Source organism: Rhinoraja longicauda, chromosome 21 (assembly GCF_053455715.1).
Source record: "Rhinoraja longicauda isolate Sanriku21f chromosome 21, sRhiLon1.1, whole genome shotgun sequence".
NCBI lineage: Eukaryota > Metazoa > Chordata > Chondrichthyes > Rajiformes > Arhynchobatidae > Rhinoraja > Rhinoraja longicauda.
Genome location: NC_135973.1, coordinates 18,116,929 through 18,132,060, shown reverse-complemented (window position 1 = coordinate 18,132,060; position 15,132 = coordinate 18,116,929). Strand labels below are relative to the sequence as shown.

At 44.7% G+C, this 15,132-nt stretch overlaps 1 protein-coding gene across 2 annotated transcripts in view; it reads right to left on the bottom strand.

The window, feature by feature from the left end:
- The window catches only part of LOC144603983 (protein kinase C beta type), a 131,621-nt gene that overhangs the window by 58,575 nt on the left and 57,914 nt on the right, over positions 1–15,132 (bottom strand). For both annotated transcript variants that reach the window (XM_078417914.1, XM_078417913.1), the window contains exon 3: positions 6,191–6,273. In XM_078417914.1, the coding sequence (XP_078274040.1) occupies positions 6,191–6,273 (83 nt within the window). The remainder of the gene's footprint in view (positions 1–6,190; positions 6,274–15,132) is intronic.

The window sequence follows — 15,132 nt, the reverse complement described above, 5'->3', positions numbered from 1 at the left end:
CAAATATTTACCCATTTTCACCGTAAATATTTCTAATGATCTATCCTCCACGGATAACATTTATACCCACCTCAGTTTTAAAACACAAGCATCTTATTTTGCAGCAATGCTCATAATTCTGTCCCTTGTGAATACATTCCAACATCTACCTTGTTCAAGCCACATCATATGTTTAAATAAAGTCACCCATCATTTTTCTAAACTATAAGGAATACATACCCAAATTGCCTAGCCTCTTTTGAGAGGCCAAATGCATCTCAATTCATCGTTACATGTGAAATTGCTGGATTCATCACAGGACCAGTTTACTCAATGTGATGTTCTTGCTTTATAAGGCACTGGTCTGACCCCATTTAGATTATTGTGAGGAGTTTTGGGCCCCTTATCTGAGGATGTGCTGGCATTAGAGAGGGTCCAAAGGAGGTTTTTGAGAATTATCCCAGGAATGATTGGGTTAAATAGTGATGTGCATTTGACAGCACTGGGCCTTTACTCACAGGAGTTTAGAAGGATGAGGGCGAAAACATTCCGCATAGTGAAAGGCCTGGATTGAGTGGATCTGAAGAGGATGTTTCCACTAATGGGAGAGTCTGGGAACAGAGGCCATAGCCTCAAAATAAATGGATGTGTCGTTAGAAAGGAGATGAGGAGGAATTTCTTCAGTCAGATGGCGGTAAATCTGTGGAATTAATTCCCACAGACAGTTGCCAAGTCAATGAATATTTTAAAGGCAAAGATAGACAGATTCTTGATTAGTGCGGGTGCCAGGGGTTATTGGGAGAAAGGGGAAAGATAGATTAGCCATAATTGAATGGCGGAGTAGACTTGATGGGCCAAATGGCCTAATTCTGTTTCTATAACCTATGAAGTTATGAACTTGCATCAGGATTCAACAGATATTTAAAAGTCTACAGGCATTGTTTAGGCAGTCCACTGTAAGTGGTATATGCTGTGTACAGATTACTTTACTGCATGTTAGCCTGCACTCCCAACCATCAATTATATTTCCCACTTGTGAAAATGTTAGCCACAAGAGAGAGATAACTGAATGTCCTGACCTGAAATGTCACCTGCCCATTTCCCTCCACAGATGCTGCCTGACATGCTCAGTTCCTTCACCAGTTTGTTTTCTGCAGAGAGCTCCAGTGGGAGTGGGACCAGAAAAGCCAAAATTAATGAAAAGTGAATATATAACAGATGACACCCAAAGAACACAATATGTAGGCCAGTATCAATTATCCAATTAATTCATTTAAACAAGCACTCAGGATGGAAATAAATGAGACTGTAGGTGTTCTCTGGGAGAGGGGGGACATGGGACATGGGACATGGGACATGGGACATGGGACATGGGACATGTTATCCTGATCCAAGCTGGAAGCAGTACATGATTGTCGTACTGCAAACGGCTGGAGGTTTAGATAGGGAGCCCAGGAAACACCATTGCCCCTTAGCAAAGGGGATAGTAGTCAGGAATTAAAGTAATTGTAGAACAATTAAAGGGGAGATGAAGTAATGTTTTGCACCCAGAGGTGGCGAGGATCTGGAATCACAGCCTATGGGAGTGCGAGAGACAGAAGACCTCTCCACAACCAAACGGTACAACGAATAGTTGCAGAGCTACCAATGGGGACAGAGCTGAAAGCTGGTATGGACACTAGCATGGATATGATGGGCTCAATGGCCTCTTTTAGTGCTGAAATTTTCCTATGGTTAATATTCCAGGTCAATGAGCTTTCATCTGAACCAGAAAGCCAAGGTGGTTTTATGGGCTGAGCACTGTGCCTCATTATCAGTGACAAAGACCACAGTGATTTTGTTCCCTGTCCGATGGTGCCACAGACTGCAGCCCCTTCCTCTAACCCTAGCTTTTGACAATGCAATGGTCTGCTGGATCTGAGAGTATGTGGGCTCTCCAGTCCCTGCACAGAGCAGCACCAGCAGTCTTTACACTAATATACCATGGCTGTCATAGAGAGCATACGCCCAGGGTCTAACCTGCTCCTTAGAGTAAGGTTTGAGATTGCCACGTAGATTCCAACAGTAAATATCCGGTAGCTCCAGCAAAGTCCCAGCGAGTTTCAATGGTAACAATTTCCCGATTCAGCAATCTCCGTGGGTTTGCGGGCTGGGAAGAGCAGCTCCCATGCCATGTCCCCAAAATGGCAGAAAACCAATTTCGTTCTATTAATTTGAACAATTAATGCTGTTTCCTCTCCAAAGCTTGCCGAGTGTTTGCACAATTTGTCGGGTTTATTCCAGATTTCCAGCAACTGCAGAATTTTACAGATAAGAACAAAACAGATAAAGTATGCCTCAGACATGGGCAAAGAAGAGTCATAGAATCATACAGCATGGAAATAGGCCCTTCAGCCCAACTCATCCATGCCGACCTAAATGCCATCTATGCTATCCCATTTGCCCATGTTATGCCCATTTCCCTCCAAAGCTTTCCTAACCATGTATCTATCCAAATGTCTTGTAAGTATTGTTATTTTTCATGCCTCTACTTTCTCCATATACGCACCACGTTCTGTGCGAAATGTTATCTCTTAGGTTCCTTTCACCTCTCACCTTAAAATCCTTTGTCCCCTAGTTTTTGAATCCCTGCTCTGGAAAAAAGGACATTTACCTTATCTATCCCCCTCAATATGATATTCACCACCTTACTATCACCCACCCTCAGTCTCCTACACTCCAAGGAATAAAGTCTGACTAGTGAGGCTTCAGTGAGGAGGTTAAACAGAGATATAGGCAAGAACAGGTAAGGCACTGATCAAACTGCATTTGAAGTATAGTGAGCAGTTTTGGGCCCCGTATGAGGTTCAGAGGGAAAGATAAATCAGTCATGATTGAATGGCGGAGTGAACTTGATGGGCCAAATGGCCTACTTCTTCTCAATGACTTGTGAACGTAAGAACTTAAAGTCCTAGCATGCCCAACCTGTCCCTATAACTCAGGCCCTCAAATCCTGGCAACATCCTCGTAAATCTTCTCTGCTCTCTTTCCAGCTCAACAACATATTTCCTATAGCAGGGTGACCAAAACTGAACATAATACAAATGTGGCCCTAACCATCTATTGTATATCTGTCACATAACATCCCAGTTTCTATACAATGCCCTGACTGATGAAGGCCAATGTGCTGAAAGTCTTTAGTGTCATCTGCAAACTTACTAATCATGCCTTGTACATTTTCATTCAAATCATTGATATAAACCACAAACTGCAAAGGGCCCAACACTGATCCCTGAGGCACACCACTAGTCACAGGCCTCCAGTCTGAAAAACAATCTTCTGCTATCACCATCTGCTTCCTTTCATGATGTCAATTTTCCATCCAACTTATTTTGGCACTTTCAAAGTACATTAGTGCTGTTAAAAGTCTTGCTGTTTCCTTTCCCCTTACATTTGACCTCACAATGTGCAGCACCTCACACTTGCTTGGATTAAACTCCATCTACCATTTTTCTGCCCTTGTGTAAAAAGTATTCGGATCTAAGACTTTGCAGGATTAACTTGGGGGAAGTGAGAGAGGCAATTACATTATAGTGTGATTTAAAATTCTGATTAATTATCTCTTGAGATATTGAGTGTCAGAATTTTTTGTGAGAATTTACATAAATCTTGTACAGGCTTCACCCACTTAACTAATGATAAACTCTGATCATCAGGAGTAAGAGATATTGGTAATGATTTGGTGTAAGAAGGAATTGCAGATACTGGTTTAAATCAAAGATAGACACAAAAAGCTAGAGTAATTCAGCGGGACAGGCAGCATCTCTGGAGAGAAGGAATGGGTGACGTTTCGGGTCTAGACCCTTCTTCAAACTGGTTAGTCATAAGGGAAATGAGAGATATCACAGGGGAGCGGCGAGAGAGGATGTTGCAGAACTCTCGTCTTAGAGTGAAGGAGAGCTTCTTCAAAGTAGACATACAAAATCTCAAGGTCCTCAACATCCTCCCTCGCTGCTCCCCCTCTGTGATATCTCTTGTTTCCCTTATCCACAAGCATAAGGGAGAACCAGTCTGAAGAAGGGTCTTGACCCAAAACGTCACCCATTCCTTCTCTCCAGAAATGCTGCCTGTCTCGCTGAGTTACTCCAGCTTTTTGTGTCTATCTTTGGTAAATATTTTAATTAGTTGCTAATTTTAGTGATAGTGGTTGCTTGTGAACATGAATCAATTTGCAGTCACACTTCCTTGTTCACAATGAAATGGAGCAAAATGCATTGAAGCCTGAAGCAGAGACAAATGTTTCTACAAGTTTGACCAATGTGTTCATTTAACAGAGGTTTAAATTATTTGTGTTAAAATGGGTGATGTAAACGTGTTCATACTACATTGTCTGGTAACTTTCGGCTGGTACCCTATGTAATAGCTGTATGTTATCGAAGAAAACAAAACATGCTGGAAACAGGCCAGGTAGCATCTGGGGAGGGAGAGTTGCTGTTTCAGGTCAAAGTCTCTTTGTCTGAAGACTCTCTCCACAGATACTGCCTGACCTGGTGAGTTTCTAGTATTTGTCTTTTTATTTTAGATTTACAGCGTCTGCAGATCTTTTGGGATTTTAACAGGTTGTTAATGTCACAAATCAGATCTTGTCTTCATTCAGCACTGGATGCCTGTCCGTCACAATCTTCGTCAACTTTCCCATCACACACTAGGGTGTTAAGCACACCAGCAATCTCCTACTTTCACTGTTTATTGTCAGTTGGTTCCAATGCAGTTGCAGTGGACATCAGCAGATTGATCAGTAGCAAGCGACAAGGTGGTCTCTGTGGCCAACCAATCATTTCCCCACAATCCCTCATATTTCCTCACTTCCTCCCCCCTTTCCCCTCTTTGTCTCTCCACTGATCACCGACCCACCACCAGCCTCTGCCTCACGACTCTACCCATTAATCTCTGTCCTCGTGCCAAGGCCCCCGTTGCCGCCGAGGCCCCCGCTGCCGCCGAGGCCCCCGCTGCCGCCGAGGCCCCCGCTGCCGCCGAGGCCCCCGCTGCCGCCAAGGCCCCCGCTGCCGCCAAGGCCCCCGCTGCCGCCAAGGCCCCCATACCGCCAAGGCCCCCATACCGCCAAGGCCCCCGCTGCCGCCAAGGCCCCCACTACCGCCAAGGCCCCCGCTGCCGCCAAGGCCCCCATACCGCCAAGGCCCCCATACCGCCAAGGCCCCCATACCGCCAAGGCCCCCATACCGCCAAGGCCCCCATACCGCCAAGGCCCCCATACCGCCAAGGACCCCACTACCGCTGAGGCTCCCGCTACCGTCAAGGCCCCTGCTGCTGCCACTGAGTCTCCCGCTTCCACCGAGGCACCCACTGCCAAGTTTCCCGCTGCCGCCGCCAAGGCTTCCACCACCGCCACCGCTGAGGCTCCTCCGGCCCAGACAGGCGTCGCTGCCCGGCTGCACCGCAGTTCTGTGGGAGGCCTGTGCGGTGAGTCAGGCCTATCAGGGCGCGTTCCGGTCTTCGGTTGTCGTTCTGGTCATCAACGGTGTGGTTCCAGTTTGTATGTTAATTGGCTTTGTATAAATGTAAAATTGTCCTTAGCGTTTGTCAGGAGTTAATGTGCAGGGATCACTGGTTGGTGCATACTCGGAGGGCCAGAGGGCCTGTTTCCACGCTGTATCTCTAAACTAAACTAAACTAAGATAAACTTTCCAGACTGCCCGCTAGCCTCTGTCCTTTGCACTCTGCTCATCAATCTTCGTTCTCAGCCCCCCACCGACTAATCTCCGTCCTCCGCACCCTGCCCATCTATGTCCATTTTGTGCACGCTGCCCATTAATATTCATCCTCTGCACATTATCCATCAATAGACAATAGGTGCAGGAGGAGGCCATTCGGCCCTTCGAGCCAGCACCGCCATTCAGTGTGATCATGGCTGATCATTCTCAATCAGTACCCCCGTTCCTGCCTTCTCCCCATACCCTCTGACTCCGCTATCCTTAAGAGCTCTATCCAGCTCTCTCTTGAATGCATTCTGAGAATTGGCCTCCACTGCCTTCTGAGGCAGAGAATTCCACAGATTCACAACTCTCTGACTGAATCTCCATCCTCTGTACTCTGCCCACTAGTTTCGGTCCCCTGCACTCTGCCCATTAGTCTATCCTCTGCCCAACAAGTCACAGTCCAACCTTTACAACATCACAAACACACTCACACGTGACTGCATCTGGAACCTTACCTCAGAGGCAGGTCCTGTGTCCGCACCTGGGCAGGAGAAGGTGACAAACTCATGGCACCGCTTGTGGACGACGAAGGAGCAAACTGTAAATGAGAGCGCAGATCATAAGACGTCAAATTAAACACCAATTGGAATGCATCAACTAACCGGTTATGCATCAAACAATCAGAACCCACCAAACTAACAGTCAGCATATGCAGAACAATCAACACATCTGTGTCAAAACAAACGAATGAATGAAGTCACCTGGAGTGACTACATGGGGAGCAGACTATTACACTGGGACTTGACCAGTCTGAGGGTAATGTAAACTACATTAGAACTGACCTATATGGAAAGATGGAAGTGAAGCCCCACCCCCATTAAAGAGAGAAGGTGCAACAAAAATGCCATGATTGAGAAATGTAAGTGTTGAGAAATACAACACAACTCAGAACTAATATAACTCAGCTTTTCCTCATCACAGAATGGGCTATGCATGTTAAGGAAATAATAATTTCATTTTGTGAGGACTCAACTATAAATAACTGCAACGTACCATCGGTCACACTGAAATTATGGCTGCATCTGCCACCCTTTCGATAGCAGCCACGGACTGATGCTGGTGCCACATATCAAGCAAACGCTGGTGATTACCAGCCACTTCTGATTTCTGAATCCTCTACCCATTTAGAAAATAGGCTACAACTTTATTCCTACTGCCGGACCGCACAGTTTGAAGCAATGTATTCCATCTGTCACTTCATTGCCCACTCTCCCATCCTGTCCAAGTTCAGTACCTGTTCAGTTTAGTACCTGTTCAGTATTCTCAAATTGGTCCCCATTTTGTCTGACCTTAGATTCTTATCCCTTTTAAAACTTACTATCCTATCCATACATTTTCAATTTGTTGAACCCAACCACCCCACTATTTAGTTTAAACCCTATCTGCAGCACAAGTTATGCGGAATGCCAGGATTGACATCAACGATTCAGTCAGGAAAGCGCACCAATGCCTCTAGGTCTTAGGTCACACCAGGTCTCGTTCTATCTTTCTATTAAAATGTCTTTCATTGCAACGTCCTCTGCAGATGGACTCCTAAAAATCATGTGAATGTCTGACTTGATCAGCCAGACATTCATTTTATGGAGGATTTTCTTCAATGTCTTCATCAGCTAGACCATTGGAAACTCAACTCCAATTATGCAGCCACATCTCCGTATTATTGATTTCAGCATCTTTATGATCTGTGGTCAGGAGCAAGGCCAGTGTTTATTGTCCTCCCTCGATTGCTCCTTGAGAGGGTGATGGAGCTGCCATTTTAAGAGGATTCTCTGGTTCCTAGCCCAGACCAAGTGATGACGGCAGATTTATTCAACTTTAGGGCATCACTGAATCCAATGCAACAATTCAACAGATTTTTAAATCATCGTTACAGTAAACATTGTTATTATGGACCATGGGGTTTGTGGGGGGGGGGGGGGGGGGGGCGGGCGGTGTCCATTATTGCTGATTGGCCGCTATAGCCAACTAAGGGGTTGTGATGACTAGTAGAAACAAGCAGTTGCAGATGCTGGTTAATACACAAAAGGACACAAAGTGCTGGAATAGCAGGTCAGGCAGCATCTCTGGAAAACATGAATAGGCAATGTTTTGGGTGGAGACCATTCTTCAGACTCTCTCTGGAACTAGGCCTAGAGTGCAGATGAGTTGATGGCCCAGGCCTGTTGACAGCCGGGGGAGAGGCAAGAAATGGCCTGTGGGTGGCCGGAGTACAGGTGAGGGTCGTCGGAGGCGGCGGCAGATGCTACCTGGAAGCGGTTTAAGCCTGAGGTGGCATTGATGGAAACAGCTGTGAACGCAACGCCAGCTTGAGGTGGCGCAGGCAACCATCAGGAGGTCAATCCACTATAAACAAAATCCTTTATGAAGAGGTCTGTTAAAACGAGGGTTTACTGTATTAAGATTACTGATTGATCTAGGTGAGAAACTGAATTTAAAGCTGCTGTGATGCAAATTGAATTTCTATTTCTCGATTGATAGTGCAGGCCTCTGGGTTACTAATTCCATAACTCAATAACCAGGCCACTGGGTCATGTGTTGCAAAGGAGTCCATTTGAAAGAGGACACAAGAGGTGCACTTCTCTAACAACGAGCACACACAAAGCATTGCAATGGTCATTTCAAAGGTAGCATTCAAGCCAAGGAAAGTGACTGTTTTTCCAAGATTTCCACATACCCCAACATAATGAAGGCTGACAGGGTGGTGAGGTTTACAATGAGCAGTATTGCACAGTTCTCAAGGCATTTTTTTAAGAGCTTACACAAAGATCATGTTGGAAACATGACCTGTTAAGCTGCATCAAGTAAGAATGACATTGTTCCAATGCCAGTGCACATGACAATTAAACACTCTTGACTGTTGCCGCTATGACTCTTGTTTTGGTATGCCTAGCAACAGAGTATATCCTGCCTATGGTTTCACGAATGCTGATTGTGATGTCCAAATTGATATGGTTGAAATTGAAAAAAAACTGCAGCATGGAAATGGGAATGATGACTAAAGATGAGTACAGAAACCAGAATAATTTACAGGCACACAGCAAGGGGCGGAGAGGATGATAACTTCAGCATGTCCATAACTGTATACTTCCTGCTGCTCATGCATGGACTGCCATTCGCAATGTACAGATTGGTTTGCATGCAGAGGCTCATCTTGCCTAGCGCAAGCTGTAATGTTCTCTGTTGGCACATCTAGTTACAAGTTTGCACATAACACCACAGCAGAGAGCTGAATCTCGAACAATGGTGAGACAGAGTATTGGAAGGAGCTAGAGAGCTTAAGTAACACGGTGTCAAGACAATGACCCTTTCCTTATGTCAGAAAGAGGAAGGAGCTAGTTTCTGTCTCCAGGAAGCGAGGTGGTGTACATGTTCCAATCAGTAGCTACGGTGGCAAAGTTAAGATAGTCAAGGGTAAGCCTAAGTGAAGCAGTCACAGTGAGAGTGGACAGAGTGAGAGTGGGGCATTGAGGCTTTGGCTCATGAGCTTCATTGTGAGAAGGCTTCAGCAAGGGTGAATGCAGGATAAGATTTGTTCTGTTGCTTTCTGTTTGTTTCCGAGTGCAACTTGGTCCTGATAAGGTGGGATGGAAGCTAGTATAATGGTGTCCCTGACCTGTGGGAACTCAGGAAGACTCCCAGTGCCACCGAGGACTGCATCTGCAGGCGGTGCATCCATGTGCAGCTCCTTAAAGATCGCATTAGGGGACTGGAGTGGCAGCTGGACGACCTCAGGCCCATCTGGGAGATTGAGGAAGTCATAGATAGGAGTTATCGAGAGGTGATTGCACCGAAGGTGCAGACAGAGAATCGATGGGTGACCACCAGGAAAAGGAGCAGGAAGAGTTCAGGAATCCTCTGTGGCCTTTCCCCTGTAAAACAGGTACACCACTTTGGATACTGTTGAGGGGGATGAACATTCAGGGGAGAGCAGCGGCAGCCAGGTTTGTGGCAATAGGTCTGGGTCTGGGTGAGGTCAGGCACAATGATAGTGATAGGAGACCGGAGATTCTGGGGCAGCAAACGGGTCTCCAGGATGGTCTGTTACCTCCCTGGTGCCAAGGTCCAGGATGTCTCGGAGTAGCTGCAGAAGATTCTCGAGGAGGAGGGGGAGCAGTCAGAAGTAATTATGCACATAAGCGCAAATGATATAGATATGATAATGAATGTAGGGTACAAATTACATTAGGAGATACTATCAGCATGTAAGATAAGCAATGTTACAGTAGTCATGAGGGATTTCAATATGAAGGTTGACTGGGAAAATCAGATTAGTACTGGATCCCAAGAGAATGAATTTGTAGAGTGCTTACGAGATGGCTTTTTAGAGCAGTTTGTAGTTGACTTGGATTTGGTGGTGTGTAACAAACCAGATTTGATTAGGGGACATAAAGAAAAGTAACCACAAAGAGGCAGTGACTGTAATATGATAAAATTCAACCTGCAGTTTGAGAGGGAGAAGATGAAATCAGATGTTTCGGTATTAATCATCATATCATATCATATATATACAGCCGGAAACAGGCCTTTTCGGCCCTTCAAGTCCGTGCCGCCCAGTGATCCCCGTACATTAACACTATCCTACACCCACTAGGGACAATTTTTACATTTACCCAGCCAATTAACCTACATACCTGTACGTCTTTGGAGTGTGGGAGGAAACCGAAGATCTCGGAGAAAACCCACGCAGGTCACGGGGAGAACGTACAAACTCCTTACAGTGCAGCACCCGTAGTCAGGATCGAACCTGAGTCTCCGGCGCTGCATTCGCTGTAAAGCAGCAACTCTACCGCTGCGCTACCGTGCCGCGGTTGAGTAAAGATAACTACAGAGGCATGGAGGAGCTAGCTAAAGTTAATTGGAAAGGGATGATCAGCCATGATCGCAATGAATGGCGGTGCTTGCTCGAAGGGCCAAATCGCCTCCTCCTGCACCTATTTTCTATGTTTCTATGACCCTAGCAGGAATTACGGTGGAGCTGCAATGGAAGAGATACTTGGAATAATTCAGAAGACGCAGGATTTTTTCATCCCAAAGAGGAAGAAAGATTCTAAAGGGAGAATGAGACGACCATGGCTGATAATGGAAGTCAAAGACAGGATAAATGTAAAAGAGAAGGTATATATTACAAAGATTAGTGTGATACTAGAGGATTGGGAAGCTTTTAAAAACCAACAGAAGGCAACTAAAAAGACAATAAGGGGAGAAAATATAAAATATGAGGTAAGCTAGCTAATAATACAAAACTTCCTTCATATGTACGTAAAGTAAAAGAGAGTCTAGAGTGAATGTTCGACTGCTGGAAATGACGCTGGAGAAATAGTAATGGGGAATAAAGAAATGGCAGATGAATTGAAGATTTTTGCATTAGTCTTCACAACGGAAGACACCAGCAACATGCCACAATTTCTGTGGGCAGAAGTTAGTGGAGTTGCTTTTACCAAGGAGAAGGCCCTTAGAAAGCTAAAAGGTCTTAAAGTGGATAAACCGCTGGGACCAGATAGACTACACCCCAGAGGCAGCTTTACAAATTGTGAAGGCATTAGTAGTAATCTTTCATGAATCACTAGAGTCAAGAGTGGTCCCAGAGGATTGGAAAATTGCAAATGTTGCTCCACTGTTCAAGAAGGGAGCAAGGTAAAAGAGGGGAAACTATTGGCCAGTCAGCCTGACTTTAGTAGTCGATAAGATTTTAGAGTCCATTATAGAGGATGTCGTTTCTGAGTACTTGGAAGCATATGATAAAATGGGCCAAAGTCAGTATGGTTTTGTGAAGGGGAAGTCTTGCATGACAAATCTGGATGAAAGAAATAGACACAAAATGCTGGAATATCTCAGCGGGTCAGGCAACATCTCTGGAGAAAAGGAATAGGTGATGTTTCGGGTCGAGACCCTTCTTATGATGGTATTGATGGTTTTGTGGATGATACGAAGATAGGTGGAGGTACAGCTAGTGTAGAGGAAGCAGGGAGTCTGCAGAAGGACCTGGACATGTTGGGAGAGTGGGAAAAGTAGTGGCAGATGGAATATGGCGTAGCAAAGTGTGCGGTCGTGCACTGTGGTAGTAGGAATAAAGGCTTAGACTCATTTTTAAATAGGGAGATGATTCAGAAATCAAAGGTGCAAAGGGACTTGGAAGTGCTAGTGCAGGATTCCCAAAGGGTTAATTTGCAAGTTGAAGTAAGGAAGACAAATGCCATGTGAGCATTCATTTTGAGAAAACTATAATATTAAAGTAGGGATATAATACTGAGACATTATAAGGCACTGGTCAGACCGCATTTGATGCTGGTTTACACCAAAAATATACACACAATGCTGGAGTAACTCAGCGGGACAGGCAGTATCTTTGGATAGAAGGAATGGGTGACGTTTTGGGTAGAGACCCTTCTTCAGACTATTCTTCAGAGTATTATGAGCAGGTTTGGGCCCCATATCTGAGGAGCGATGTGCTGGTATTGGAGAGTGTTCATTGGTGGTTTACAAGAATGATCCGGGGATGATTGAATGAACATATAATGACAGCTCTGGCCTGCACGTGCTAGTGTTTGGAAGGATCAGGGGGGACTTCAATGAAACTTACTGAACAATGAAAGGCCTGGATAGAGAGGATGTGGAGAGGATGCTTCCACTAGTGGGAGAGTCTAGGACCAGAGGGTGCAGCCTCAGAATTAAAGGACCTACCTTTAGAAAGGAGATGATGAGGAATTTCTCGAGCCAGAGGGCGGTAAATCAGTGGAATTCATTGCCATGGACAGCTGTGGACATCAATTCTTTGGGTATTTTTAAAGCGTAGTTTGACAAGTTCTTGATTAGTAAGAATGTCAAAGGTTATGGGGAGTAGGCAGGCAAATGGTGTTGAGAGGGAAAGATAGATCAGCCACGATTGAATGGCGGAGTAAACTCGATGGGCTGATTGACCTAATTCTGTTGCTCTGAATTATGAACTTATGAAGAGCTTCAAATTCCTCTGCATAGATAGATATCACCAACAATTTGGGTTGGAACAACCACATCGAAACTACAGCCAAGAAAGCACACCAACACTTCTAATTCCTTAGAACACTAAGAAAGTGTAGCATGTTTCCAACAACACTTACCAACTTTTACAGATGGTCTGAGGAAAGCAACATATCGGGATGCATCATAGCTTGATTTGGCACAGTTATGCCCAAGACATCAATAAATTACAGAGTTATGAATGTCGTCCAGTCCTTCACACAGCCCAGCTTCCTCATCATAGACTCCACTTACACGCAGCCTCAGAAAAGCAGTCAACATAATCAAGGAACATTTGCATCACAATTCATTCCTTCTCTCACCTCTCCCATCGGACAGAAGACACAAAAGCTCAAAAGCACATACCACCAGATTCAGGAACAGCTTCCTCTTCAGGTCACCTGAACCGTTCTTGCCCTTTGTTAAAATGTAGCAAAATAATGGGCAAAATTAAGAGGAAAATTAAGAGGAAATTAAAGAGCTAGCAGGACAATGACAGGACAATGCAGGACAGATTAGGGCATGAGACAATGACGGAGACATTGACGCTGAAGAAGATTTTTGAGCCTGGCAGTGGGATATGGATATTTTTTTGTAATAGTCATTGTACATGAAAGGAAAAACCAAATAATGTTGTTGTTAAAGTTCCGGCCTTGTAACAAACAGACAACCACGCAAAGAATCGATTTAAAGCACGAAAAGCTTTACAACTTTCACCAAGGTGGGAGTGGCAGGACCACAGCAAGTATATCACTATACTTGGCAGTCCCGAGCACCCACTCAAAGAATCAGCGTCTTTTATCAATGAAGGTGACAATGCAGAGTCCACGAACAGATGTCTTAGAATTGTTTTTGTCCAAGTTCGCTGTCTGGGCTTATCTTTTGCTGTACACATTCCAGTGTTCATGCCACTAGCCACGTACACAGTTTAGCCAACTATCACATTCGTGCAACTGGGCACATACACAGTTTTAGGCAATGATCACATTCTTTTAGCCACATTTTCTTTCGTCAAGTATCCCAACAACCTCTGCGAGGCAAGGCTAGGTAGCCAACTTTATCATTGGTTTGGAACAGTCATGTTACACACAACTGTAGATTATACACACTGAGTTTTCTGTGCTCACCAGATAGTGTACATTGGAGATTAAGCACAGACATGGAGCAACTTTCCAACTCTACAGTGCTGACTGTACATGTAGAGTTGTGTACTTTAGAAACACACACCAACTCCTGACCCGAAGATGCTTAGCCAGAACAAGATGGAGAATCAATGTATATCAACATAAAAATGCATGGAAGAGATACTGATGGAAATAAAGCACTCGGATTACATTTAATCAATGTTCATATGTCAAATTCTCAGTGTAAACTGGTACATCTCCATCAGGATCATCAGTGCTCTACACAAAGTGATGAAGGAACTCAGCGGTCAGGCAGCATCTGATGAAGGACTGGATAGGCAGAGTTTTGAGTCGGGACCCTGGACGACCTGAAACATCGCCTAGCCATTCCCTTCTCATATGCTGCCTGACCTGCTGAGTTCTCCCAGCACCCTTGTGGTTTTGCTCAAGGTTTCTGCATCTGCAGTTCCGTATGGTCTAATTTTGTTACTCTCAATGGTTTCTTTGAAGCCAATATCTTCACAAACTTTTCAATAGTGCTTAATCTCAGACCTCGGAAGTTTGGCTCTGTGCTGCCAATCACCTCAGCAGACTCACTATCCATGACTCTGTGTATAGCTCACAATCCTGTGCAAGAAAGAGGTGCATGGATGGGACAGAGCTTTGGGGTGCGGGATCAGTAAAATGTTGGAAAGAATGGCTTTAATCTGGCTGATATTAATGAGGAGATGTAGATCTGATTTAGAAAAGAAGTATGCTCTTCAGCATACTTCATCATCAGCAGTACCTTAGATAACTGCTGATGACTAATTTTCCCTCTTGAAAGATTAGACTGATGTTTCTGCCAGGGTAAGTCCATGGTTGGAATAGGAAGGAATGACATGTAATATCTGGAGAGGATTGATTACAATCAGTTCCCACTGCAGCAACCCTGTTGTGACAATGTGAGCCCACTCTCATTGTGAAGCCTTCAATTAGCTGAATACACGAAGCTGAAGTTGCACAAGTAGAAGATGGGAATGGCAATATTGATGATCTGAGCCCCTGATCACATGACTTGTTTACACCGCATGCTTTTCAAGCTGTGTTTGGGGTTTAATTATTCATGGATACATTCAGTATTGACGGGGCTGGGATTAGCGAGTCTTCAAACAATGAGTGTTTGTTGGAAATTTAAAAAACTGCAATTAAGCTTTGAACATTTAAAGTTTAGATAGCTACAGAAATTGCACCGCAGCTAGACTCAATGCAGGTTTAAATCCAATGACCTTCAAAGA